At 26.6% G+C, this 13,723-nt stretch overlaps 1 protein-coding gene across 2 annotated transcripts in view; it reads left to right on the top strand.

Annotated features, from left to right (window-relative positions):
* LOC147816654 (folate receptor gamma-like) overlaps positions 1-13,723 on the top strand; it is a 46,160-nt gene continuing 32,437 nt past the window's right edge. The window contains exons 1-3 of one of the 2 annotated variants that reach the window (XM_087149775.1): positions 1-328; positions 2,080-2,235; positions 4,860-5,057. In XM_087149775.1, coding sequence (XP_087005901.1) covers positions 326-328; positions 2,080-2,235; positions 4,860-5,057 — 357 coding nt within the window. In that variant the 5' untranslated portion in view covers positions 1-325. The remainder of the gene's footprint in view (positions 329-2,079; positions 2,236-4,859; positions 5,058-13,723) is intronic. The other variant, XM_087149779.1, reaches the window with a different exon arrangement.

The following is a 13,723-nucleotide window of genomic DNA, read 5'->3' as shown; positions in this document are numbered from 1 at the left end:
TTGGCATTGCTTCCAAGAATATTTGGCGATTATTTTGAGAGTGTTTTGTATATTGGCGTGTTTGAATGATATAACACATGGGTCGCAGCATGCTGTCTTATTTATTTTTGTTATACTTGGTGAATGTTTTATTGTCGGACGGAAGAAATATAACACTCGAGTCAAGCCGGTCAACAAGTTCTGCTTGTGACCAAGTTTTTTTTAGTCCATTTAATAATTTTTTAATCTGAAATTCTTAATCTTCTTGCTTTCCGGTCTTAAAATTTTATTTTTGAATTTTAATAAATCACTATTTATTCCCAGAAACTTCTTTGGAAAACACGGAATGGTATCTTTTTTTTCTTCCTTCTTTTGTTTACATTTATACACTTTAAAACTGCATTTGTTGTTTAATTCTGTCAAATAATATTTCTGTACGTTTCTATGTGTGTTTATTATATGTGTTTATTTCATTGCATTCCCAAGAATTCATTCAGCTCTGAGTTAGCAAAAATACTTCCATTTTATTGTTATTACTTTTTTAAAAATCAGTCAAAAATTCTTAATTTGTTTTCCAGTCTAAGTAATTTTTAGTTAGGAACCTTGTCTAACAGGAAAATTATAAAATTAAAAATTGTCAAGTGCATTACTTTACCCTTTAAAGATTTAAGTTCTCAAATTAAATATTTTTAGGTATTTATTTAAAATAAGTTTAAATTGTCAGAACTTGTTTCCAATAATGGATTGATATGGTTGTTAATTAGGTAATGTTTTGCTTATTGCTAAGCATGATATAACAAAAGATATCCTTTTGTTATATTTCTACATTCTATAAGAACTCTGCATTTCTATAAGAACTCTGTAAGAAACTGGACAAAATGGACGAAAATAAAAATGTTGATCAGTATGTATTGAAAGAATAGCTAAAATTGAAACTAAATTTAATCTAGTATCAAAAAGTTTTTTTAAAAAATCTAAACAGCATATTATTTCAGAATTTTTTATTATTATTCAGAATTTTTTAGAGTATTCATACTTAATAATTGGTATGCTATTTGTGTGTTTTGATATGAGTCTATTCAATATATGTTGTTTTAGTAGTGCTTATATTATATAAATTATTTAGTAATAAAAGGAAATTTTATTAGGTTATTTTAACAGTTCATTATGTTATTATGATTATAGGTTTTACTATATTGTAAACTAAACTCGGTGGTGCAATAGCCTAAGGACGACTAAGGCCTATTGTGCCCATCCCAATTTTTCTTGAGCTTTGGTGCAGGAACAGATGTTCGGGTTGGGTGGTCAGGCAAACAGGGAGCTACTAATGTTTAGTTCGCTTAGTATTAATTTTGTGGACCTAGAATGTAAAGCCACAAAATGTAGACCAAAATTTTATGTTCAACTGATTCCTTTCATTGGACAATGACAATATTTAGTATGCGTCATTCAAATATTTATATTCTTACATTTTCTAATTAATTACTTACTTACCTCACTTCTAATAAGGCAATGTTTAAGTAAATCCTAATATAAGATAGGCTGTTGACAACTTTATTTACAAAATACTGAGTACAAAAATCAAACTAAAGAGGTTGTAATGAAAGGACGAAATTCAAAAGTAATAATTTTAATATCAAGTCTGCTGAATGAATGGGAAGAGGGAAGTTGTTTTTGAGCTGAAGCACTTTTGAAATGTCTGGCTCTGGAGATGTATGTTAGGTCATGTATAGTTTGTCTACAGTATGAACTCCCCCCGCAACAAAGTATGAGGCCATCTGCTGCTATGGAAATAAGAATAGCGCATTTAATGGAGGGTAGCTTCTCTTTACTCTTCCATGCCCTAAACGATGACCTCACACTCCTATTTGAAATAGTTATACCTCGTCACCATAGTCACCACCACAGTCCAGGCGAATGGCTAGGGGAGTTCTTACTTTGGACAAACTATACATATTACAGTGTTTGGAGTTTACTGTCATGGGGTAAAGGAACATAATTTTGTGACAAAATATACATATAGATGTTATCCCATATTTAAATGTATTTTAGTCTTTTTCTAAGCATATTTAAATGTTTAACAGTTAATTGATATTGCAGGCTCTTTTTCATCAATTTATTGTGTTGGTACTTTTAACAACACTTAAGGAATCTCTAAGCCAACTGAGCCAAAACAAAGATGAATTGTTGAACTGGTGTTTGAATGGCCAAAATCACAAAAGAATACCAGGAAAAGAATACTCATTACATGACCAAGTACAATATTTCCTTCCATTTTCATTATTTTTTATAATTTGAATAAAATATGTTTTGACTTCTACAAAAGTTTTAATAATGCAAACCTTTTATTTCCTCATTTTTTTTTCTTTTAAAATGACAGAACACCTGCCTTTTTTAATGAAATTGAGACTGGCAAGAAACAAATTCTGCCTTTTTTGCTCACAACTCTTTTTTGAAACGGATTCTGGGTCCGTTAGAGATTTATATACGAGATTATTTAAAGAATTTCATTACATTAATTATAAATAATTTTGTATTATTTCTAAATTCGCACACTAAATGTAGCCAGGTTTTATATATATATATATATATATTATGACAAAATTCCATTTTTATTAATTTGAACTGTTTGTCTATGTTGTGATGTAGTTGATCATTTGTCACCATTATTTTATAGGAAGAATATTTTATTTATGCTCTAGCTAGTATCATGTAGAAATGGAGGTGAATATGGCATTGACCCCATACATCTGCATACCTTTTTTTCAATGAGCATACCTTTTTTTCAATGGATTTCAATTTCTGACACCGAAAATATAAGGGTATAGGGGCTGTGATCAATATGGTCCTAATAGTTTACGAGGGGTAGTTATTTTTTACGCATTTTGCCATATTTCGCAAAATTTTTGAGCGAATTGAAAAATTTTGCACACGAGAGAACTCTAGGCAAAAAAAAAAAAAAAAGCTTTTAGTAAATATTTATTATTTACCTAATTGTTGAAAAATTTTTGAATATGAAATTTTTTACATTAAGTATCTAATTTCATATGACAAAATTGAAGCAAAATCTTTTGGATAGTTCTTGAGTCATCGAGTTTTAAATACCTGATTTTATTTTACGACTTTATAATTGTGTGCAAAGACTTTTCAACTCGTTAAAAAAGTTATGGCAAACTCTGCAAAAAGTAAAATTAACATTAAGGAGTCAAAGCTTTGGATCGCACTCCATACCAAATGATTAGGACCCTATTTCCCAGATTGCCCCTATATTTTCAGGGGCAGAAATCTGAATCCATTGAAAAAAGGTATGTTTATTCAGAGAAAGTATGTTTTTATGTCTGATTTTGTAGCTTAAAATATCATATAATTAAAACTAAATAATTAACATATTTGATGTCTCCTCGAACCAATAAGATCACGTTCAGAACATGAAGATCTGATCATTTGATCAAAAGTTATTTAGGGTCGTACTTCTATTTGGCGCAGTGTACATTTATATTTATTAGAAAGCTTTTCCAGTGTGGGTGGATGATAGTCTGAATACTTAGGGCTATTATCTTCCTTAAAGTTACACACAGAAGAATCAATAGGACTATATTTAACTTCTACCTCTTTAAAATCACTACCTAAAAGTCATTTTGTTTGTATGTAGTGTGTATGATAATGTCATGCAATCATGCTTAAAAATAATTCTTTTTTATTACCTTTCATATAAAAAAATATTTTAAAAACATTGGTAGTTTTTTTTAGTACTTTTTTTTTTTGAACTCTACTTTTAGTAATGATTTAACTATTAAGTGATTAAAGTCATGATATAAATAAATCATTTTATCAATTTTTAGTTTGAAACCTTGACCCTGTTCTTCGTACATGCTGAAAAAATAAACAATCAATTAATTAGAGCTGAAAAGCATTACTAAGTTATACACAAGACTAAAAGGTATTCACCAACATAATCAGTAAAGCTAACAAAAAATTCCAGTTTTATCTGTATTATTATAGTTACAGTTTTATATTTTGTCCTTCCAGTTGGCTTTATGTTATTATAAGCAAAAAACATTTTGATTAGTTCATTCTATCATGATACAGATTAAATGATGCCAAATGATACTACGAAATGCAATTCAATATCATTTGACATGATGCTGTTTCTTGAGGCTAACTCATGATAGGAAAATTTTTTCTCAATTTTCTTCTCCACTTATCCCTATTTACACTATTACCACCACTAATTCTACCTTGATTCGTATATTTACATTACCTATTTATAGTACCTACTGAAACTGCACCAAATACCAAAGTATCAGTATTGCCTGTTACCAAAATTAATTCAACAATAATAGCATTTATGCTTCTTCTAAATAATTTGGTGTCATTTCTCCAATGATTTTGCTTTTATAGTACTACATAGCTTGTTTTTCATTTCAGTTATATTTTGAAAATTAAATAAGCATCATTGGTGTCAATAATTTGACAATTTTTTTAGGCTTCTCTTTAACAAACTAGTAACATTTCTCTATTAATTTTGCTTTTTAGTATATAACTTATTTTTTTTACTTCAATTAATATCTATTTAGTTTATAACAAATTTGATTCAGAGACAGTAACAGTTTGGTGATTTTTTACGGTTCCCCTCAAAGAATAATTATGTTTTCTTCATTATTTTTGGCTTAAATTACTCCTTTCATCCACTGTCCAAATTTCAGGACACTAGCATAAATGGTTCTGGAGTTAGATACTAACTCTTCATTTTATTATTTTTGGATATTTTAATTCAAATAGATTAGTTATTAGTCTGAATTTAAGTAACTTAAATGTTGAATTGACTTTATAAACTCCCTTACACTAGGCCTAAACTGTAATATTTGTTGTTTCCTTAGTGTAGCCCTTGGAAAGATCATGCCTGCTGTACAGAAACTGTAACTCAAGATATTCATGAATTGAAGTTGTATAATTTTAGTTATGATCATTGCTTCAGCCAAGTGAAGAGAAATATGTCTCTTCCATGCAAGAAACACTTCATACAAGACAATTGTTTTTATGAATGCGAGCCACACATTGGATTATGGGTCGTAAATGTATGTTAAGTGAATTTTTTTTATTTGTTTTACAATTTTGGTTATTATATATTTTGTTAGGATATAGGATAGCTAAGCTATTTTACTGTACCCAGGTATTTATATTTTATCCTTCCAAAGATATGGGATTCTTTTTTAAAAAAAAAAGTTAACTTGAATGTTTTTTATTTTCTACTGAATTTGAAACTTGAAATTGAATTCGAATATGATGAGCAGCAGCACAAATGCTGAGGTCCTTAGGGCTAGTAATTTAATTATTTGTTAGTACTGTGTTGCTAATTTTGAATGCTGTTTATAGGCTAATCCCAGCAAATGAGTTAAAAAAAAAAAAACCCAATAAAACAGAGTCAATAGTTCTTTTTTGTTAATTTTTCACACGGCTGTACGTTGAAGACTTAAAAGTATGATTAATTAATTTTTTTATACAAAATGCATTATGACAAAAGATGTATGCCACGTCTTCTAATGTTATCTCTTGAGCCAGCCGTGGTGGTTCAGGGAATAGAGCTTTTGCCTTCCAATGAGGTGAACCGATCTCGAATCACAGCCATGATTAATTTATATGAATTCCGCACTCTGCTGGCACCGACCACAGTGCTGACGTCTGTATTAGAGCTCCCTTGCAGTCAGACTAACTGTAAAAGTGTCTTTGTGCTTTTCCTTTTCATTTAACACAGATGCAGGTTTGTTTCCTTAAAAAGTCCTCCACAAATTCAAATATCTCCCAATACATGATCCAGGAGTACATTTGTCTTCTGGTTTGGGTTCAAAATTGCTAGGCTATGGAGTTGAACATTAGCAGTCGTAAACCCAAAAATTGGATCGACTGTTCAACGATGGTTATAAAATAAAAAGTTATTCCTGTTAGCATTGCATTATAAAATTTTTCTGTCTATACATATAAAGCATTTTATAAATTTGTGTTGCAAAACTTTAAATTTTTATTATTTTTTACTTCAAGCAACTATTAAACAATTTTTATCTACTGATTCAAGCTTACTTCATGTAACAAAAATTACATGGTTATTAATTTATTTGACTTTGATTTAAATTATTGATTTCAATATTTTAATTTGTATGATAGATACTCTATCTAATACCATTAAGGATTTTCATTCTTGATTGAAGAAGCAAGAGTTTTCTCTAACAGTTCATTTTGTGAATAAAAAAACATTTTAAATTTATATACAAAAATATCAGATTGACATGTTTAGTAAATGTTTATTTTATATTTTTAATTTAAGTGTTTAAGTTACATCTTAATATTTTCAATTTATGTAAAGTATTCAACTGATATACAAAGTTGTTTATTTTTCAATTTTGTGTTTGTTAACTTAAACCAAAACATGCAAAATAAGACTTTTCATTTTTTAAAATTATAAACATGTTTATACTTTTTTTTAAAATTTTAATAAATTAAATGTTTGAAAATGTAAGGACAATACCAGTTTTATTTTCTACTTTGCTTTACAAATAGTTTCTTTTAAACAAAGAAACCTTATATTTTTAGTCTTTAAAGGTTTATTCATAAAAATATTCATTCTTTCAATTTAAAGATTTTATTTACAATTAAATGATTTAGAATGGTGAAATAATCCCTGTTTTATTTTTGTTTCTACATAGTTTCTTTTGGAATGGGAAAAAATATGATAAATTCTTAATTGATAAATAGATTTACAGTGATTTTTTTTTTTTTTTTTTAATGTTGCAAAAAGAATTCCGCTCTAAATTCTGTTAACGTTTACATATTTAATTCAACTGTTGCCAAATATTCTACGAATGTCGCTAAAATCATATGCATGGGCAGTATTGCTGCGTTGAAATATGTTTGAAAGTTACAAAATATTAACTGAAAATAGTTTTTTTTTCTTTGCATCAAAATCTATGCATTAAAAAAAATGTTGTGCTAATTTTAATCTACAGGTAAATTAGGTTTTACTTTTCAGATTTTCCAACTGGAATAACTCTTATTTTTAAACTTCTATTTTTCTGCTTATTGATCTATGTGACGATAACAATTTTAATGTATATACATATTTCTCATTTGTGGCACCATAAAATCTGGTATTTCTTTATCTCCTTAGTATAATTTTTATCAATGAGACAATTTTTTTTGCTCTAACGTGTTATATGTTTGAAAGTTACAAAATATTAACTGAAAATAGTTGTTTTTTCCTTGCATCAAAATCTGTGCATTAAAAGAAATGTTGTGCTAATTTTATTCTACAGGTAAATTAGGTTTTACTTTTCAGATTTTTCAAATGGAATAACGCTTATTTTTTTACTTCTATTTTTCAGCTTATTGATCTATGTGACGATAACAAATCTTATGTATATACATATTTCTCATATGTGGCACCATAAAATCTTGTATTTTTTCATGTACTTAGTATAATTTTTAACAATGAGACAATTTTTTTTTCTAACTTGTTATATGTTTGAAAGTTACAAAATAATAACTGAAAATAGTCTTTTTTTCCTTGCATCAAAAGAAATGTTGTGCTAATTTTATTCTACACGTAAGTTAGGTTTTACTTTTCAGATTTTTCAAATGGAATAACTCTTATTTTTAAACTTGTATTTTTCTGCTTATTGATCTATGTGAGGATAACAATTCTAATGTATATATATATTTCTCATATGTCGCACAATAAAATCTGGTATTTCTTCTTATATTTAGTATAATTTTTATCAATGAAACAATTTTTTTTGTTCTATGTTTGAAAGTTTCAAAATATTAACTGAAAATAGTTTTTGTTTCCTTGCATCAATGTCTATGCATTAAAAAATATGTGGTGCTAATTTTATTCTACAGGTAAAGTAGGTTTTACTTTTCAGATTTTTCAAATGGAATAACGCTTATTTTTTAACTTCTATTTTTCTGCTTATTGATCTATGTGACGATAACAATTCTTATGTATATACATATTTCTCATATGTGGCAACATAAAATCTGCCCCTGAGGGGGTTTACCTTCTTTAGGTAAACACAGGGAGTCACGCCCCGGGGTACCCTAGTGATCTATCCTTAGTATAATTTTTATCAATGAGACAATTTTTTTTTGCTCTAACGTGTTATATGTTTGAAAGTTACAAAATATTAACTGAAAATAGTTTTTTTTCTCCCTTGCATCAAAATCTATGCGTAAAAAAAATGTTGTGCTAATTTTATTCTACAGGTAAATTAGGTTTTACTTTTCAGATTTTTCAAATGGAATAACTCTTATTTTTAAACTTCTATTTTTCTGCTTATTGATCTATGTGAGGATAACAATTCTAATGTATATATATATTTCTCATATGACGCACAATAAAATCTGGTATTTCTTCTTATATTTAGTATAATTTTTATCAATGAAACAATTTTTTTTGTTCTAACGTGTTATATGTTTGAAAGTTTAAAAATATTAACTGAAAATAGTTTTTTTTCTTCCTTGCTTCAAAATCTATGCATTAAAAAAAATGTTGTGTTAATTTTATTCTACAGGTGAATTTGGTTTTACTTTTCAGATTTTTCAAATGTAATAACTCTTATTGTTAAACTTCTATTTTTCTGCTTATTGCTCTATGTGAGGATAACAATTCTAATGTATGTACATATTTCTCATATGTGGCACCATAAAATCTGGTATTTCTTCCATCTACTTAGTATAATTTTTATCAATGAGACAATTTTTTTTGCTCTAACGTGTTATATGTTTGAAAGTTACAAAATATTAACTGAAAATAGTTTTTTTTCCTTGCATTAAAAAAAAATTGTGCTAATTTTATTCTACACGTAATTTAGGTTTTACTTCTCAGATTTTTCAAATGGAATACTCTTATTTTTAAACTTCTATTTATCTGTTTATTGATCTATGTGAGGATAACAATTCTAATGTATGTACATATTTCTCATTTGTGGCACCATAAAATCTGGTATTTCTTCCATCTACTTAGTATAATTTTTATCAATGAGACAATTTTTTTTGCTCTAACGTGTTATGTGTTTGAAAGTTACAAAATATTAACTGAAAATAGTTTTTTTTCCTTGCATTAAAAAAAAATTGTGCTAATTTTATTCTACACGTAATTTAGGTTTTACTTCTCAGATTTTTCAAATGGAATACTCTTATTTTTAAACTTCTATTTATCTGTTTATTGATCTATGTGAGGATAACAATTCTAATGTATGTACATATTTCTCATTTGTGGCACCATAAAATCTGGTATTTCTTCCATCTACTTAGTATAATTTTTATCAATGAGACAATTTTTTTTGCTCTAACGTGTTATATGTTTGAAAGTTACAAAATATTAACTGAAAATAGTTTTTTTTCCTTGCATTAAAAAAAAATTGTGCTAATTTTATTCTACACGTAATTTAGGTTTTACTTCTCAGATTTTTCAAATGGAATACTCTTATTTTTAAACTTCTATTTATCTGTTTATTGATCTATGTGAGGATAACAATTCTAATGTATGTACATATTTCTCATTTGTGGCACCATAAAATCTGGTATTTCTTCCATCTACTTAGTATAATTTTTATCAATGAGACAATTTTTTTTGCTCTAACGTGTTATATGTTTGAAAGTTACAAAATATTAACTGAAAATAGTTTTTTTTCCTTGCATTAAAAAAAAATTGTGCTAATTTTATTCTACACGTAATTTAGGTTTTACTTCTCAGATTTTTCAAATGGAATACTCTTATTTTTAAACTTCTATTTATCTGTTTATTGATCTATGTGAGGATAACAATTCTAAGGTATGTACATATTTCTCATTTGTGGCACCATAAAATCTGGTATTTCTTCCATCTACTTAGTATAATTTTTATCAATGAGACAATTTTTTTTGCTCTAACGTGTTATATGTTTGAAAGTTACAAAATATTAACTGAAAATAGTTTTTTTTCCTTGCATTAAAAAAAATTGTGCTAATTTTATTCTACACGTAATTTAGGTTTTACTTCTCAGATTTTTCAAATGGAATACTCTTATTTTTAAACTTCTATTTATCTGTTTATTGATCTATGTGAGGATAACAATTCTAATGTATGTACATATTTCTCATTTGTGGCACCATAAAATCTGGTATTTCTTCCATCTACTTAGTATAATTTTTATCAATGAGACAATTTTTTTTGCTCTAACGTGTTATATGTTTGAAAGTTACAAAATATTAACTGAAAATAGTTTTTTTTCCTTGCATTAAAAAAAAATTGTGCTAATTTTATTCTACACGTAATTTAGGTTTTACTTCTCAGATTTTTCAAATGGAATACTCTTATTTTTAAACTTCTATTTATCTGTTTATTGATCTATGTGAGGATAACAATTCTAATGTATGTACATATTTCTCATTTGTGGCACCATAAAATCTGGTATTTCTTCCATCTACTTAGTATAATTTTTATCAATGAGACAATTTTTTTTGCTCTAACGTGTTATATGTTTGAAAGTTACAAAATATTAACTGAAAATAGTTTTTTTTCCTTGCATTAAAAAAAAATTGTGCTAATTTTATTCTACACGTAATTTAGGTTTTACTTCTCAGATTTTTCAAATGGAATACTCTTATTTTTAAACTTCTATTTATCTGTTTATTGATCTATGTGAGGATAACAATTCTAATGTATGTACATATTTCTCATTTGTGGCACCATAAAATCTGGTATTTCTTCCATCTACTTAGTATAATTTTTATCAATGAGACAATTTTTTTTGCTCTAACGTGTTATATGTTTGAAAGTTACAAAATATTAACTGAAAATAGTTTTTTTTCCTTGCATTAAAAAAAAATTGTGCTAATTTTATTCTACACGTAATTTAGGTTTTACTTCTCAGATTTTTCAAATGGAATACTCTTATTTTTAAACTTCTATTTATCTGTTTATTGATCTATGTGAGGATAACAATTCTAATGTATGTACATATTTCTCATTTGTGGCACCATAAAATCTGGTATTTCTTCCATCTACTTAGTATAATTTTTATCAATGAGACAATTTTTTTTGCTCTAACGTGTTATATGTTTGAAAGTTACAAAATATTAACTGAAAATAGTTTTTTTTCCTTGCATTAAAAAAAAATTGTGCTAATTTTATTCTACACGTAATTTAGGTTTTACTTCTCAGATTTTTCAAATGGAATACTCTTATTTTTAAACTTCTATTTATCTGTTTATTGATCTATGTGAGGATAACAATTCTAATGTATGTACATATTTCTCATTTGTGGCACCATAAAATCTGGTATTTCTTCCATCTACTTAGTATAATTTTTATCAATGAGACAATTTTTTTTGCTCTAACGTGTTATATGTTTGAAAGTTACAAAATATTAACTGAAAATAGTTTTTTTTCCTTGCATTAAAAAAAAATTGTGCTAATTTTATTCTACACGTAATTTAGGTTTTACTTCTCAGATTTTTCAAATGGAATACTCTTATTTTTAAACTTCTATTTATCTGTTTATTGATCTATGTGAGGATAACAATTCTAATGTATGTACATATTTCTCATTTGTGGCACCATAAAATCTGGTATTTCTTCCATCTACTTAGTATAATTTTTATCAATGAGACAATTTTTTTTGCTCTAACGTGTTATATGTTTGAAAGTTACAAAATATTAACTGAAAATAGTTTTTTTTCCTTGCATTAAAAAAAAATTGTGCTAATTTTATTCTACACGTAATTTAGGTTTTACTTCTCAGATTTTTCAAATGGAATACTCTTATTTTTAAACTTCTATTTATCTGTTTATTGATCTATGTGAGGATAACAATTCTAATGTATGTACATATTTCTCATTTGTGGCACCATAAAATCTGGTATTTCTTCCATCTACTTAGTATAATTTTTATCAATGAGACAATTTTTTTTGCTCTAACGTGTTATATGTTTGAAAGTTACAAAATATTAACTGAAAATAGTTTTTTTTCCTTGCATTAAAAAAAAATTGTGCTAATTTTATTCTACACGTAATTTAGGTTTTACTTCTCAGATTTTTCAAATGGAATACTCTTATTTTTAAACTTCTATTTATCTGTTTATTGATCTATGTGAGGATAACAATTCTAATGTATGTACATATTTCTCATTTGTGGCACCATAAAATCTGGTATTTCTTCCATCTACTTAGTATAATTTTTATCAATGAGACAATTTTTTTTGCTCTAACGTGTTATATGTTTGAAAGTTACAAAATATTAACTGAAAATAGTTTTTTTTCCTTGCATTAAAAAAAAATTGTGCTAATTTTATTCTACACGTAATTTAGGTTTTACTTCTCAGATTTTTCAAATGGAATACTCTTATTTTTAAACTTCTATTTATCTGTTTATTGATCTATGTGAGGATAACAATTCTAATGTATGTACATATTTCTCATTTGTGGCACCATAAAATCTGGTATTTCTTCCATCTACTTAGTATAATTTTTATCAATGAGACAATTTTTTTTGCTCTAACGTGTTATATGTTTGAAAGTTACAAAATATTAACTGAAAATAGTTTTTTTTCCTTGCATTAAAAAAAAATTGTGCTAATTTTATTCTACACGTAATTTAGGTTTTACTTCTCAGATTTTTCAAATGGAATACTCTTATTTTTAAACTTCTATTTATCTGTTTATTGATCTATGTGAGGATAACAATTCTAATGTATGTACATATTTCTCATTTGTGGCACCATAAAATCTGGTATTTCTTCCATCTACTTAGTATAATTTTTATCAATGAGACAATTTTTTTTGCTCTAACGTGTTATATGTTTGAAAGTTACAAAATATTAACTGAAAATAGTTTTTTTTCCTTGCATTTTTTTCCTTGCAGATTTTTCAAATGGAATACTCTTATTTTTAAACTTCTATTTATCTGTTTATTGATCTATGTGAGGATAACAATTCTAATGTATGTACATATTTCTCATTTGTGGCACCATAAAATCTGGTATTTCTTCCATCTACTTAGTATAATTTTTATCAATGAGACAATTTTTTTTGCTCTAACGTGTTATATGTTTGAAAGTTACAAAATATTAACTGAAAATAGTTTTTTTTCCTTGCATTAAAAAAAAATTGTGCTAATTTTATTCTACACGTAATTTAGGTTTTACTTCTCAGATTTTTCAAATGGAATACTCTTATTTTTAAACTTCTATTTATCTGTTTATTGATCTATGTGAGGATAACAATTCTAATGTATGTACATATTTCTCATATGTGGCACCATAAAATCTGGTATTTCTTCCATCTACTTAGTATAATTTTTATCAATGAGACAATTTTTTTTGCTCTAACGTGTTATATGTTTGAAAGTTACAAAATATTAACTGAAAATAGTTTTTTTTCCTTGCATTAAAAAAAAATTGTGCTAATTTTATTCTACACGTAATTTAGGTTTTACTTCTCAGATTTTTCAAATGGAATACTCTTATTTTTAAACTTCTATTTATCTGTTTATTGATCTATGTGAGGATAACAATTCTAATGTATGTACATATTTCTCATTTGTGGCACCATAAAATCTGGTATTTCTTCCATCTACTTAGTATAATTTTTATCAATGAGACAATTTTTTTTCTCTAACGTGTTATATGTTTGAAAGTTACAAAATATTAACTGAAAATAGTTTTTTTTCCTTGCATTAAAAAAAAATTGTGCTAATTTTATTCTACACGT

Source organism: Parasteatoda tepidariorum, chromosome 1, assembly GCF_982258835.1.
Source record: "Parasteatoda tepidariorum strain Cologne lab strain chromosome 1, Ptep-v5.0, whole genome shotgun sequence".
In the NCBI taxonomy this organism is placed as follows: Eukaryota; Metazoa; Arthropoda; class Arachnida; order Araneae; family Theridiidae; genus Parasteatoda; species Parasteatoda tepidariorum.
This window is presented reverse-complemented; position numbering and strand designations above follow the sequence as displayed.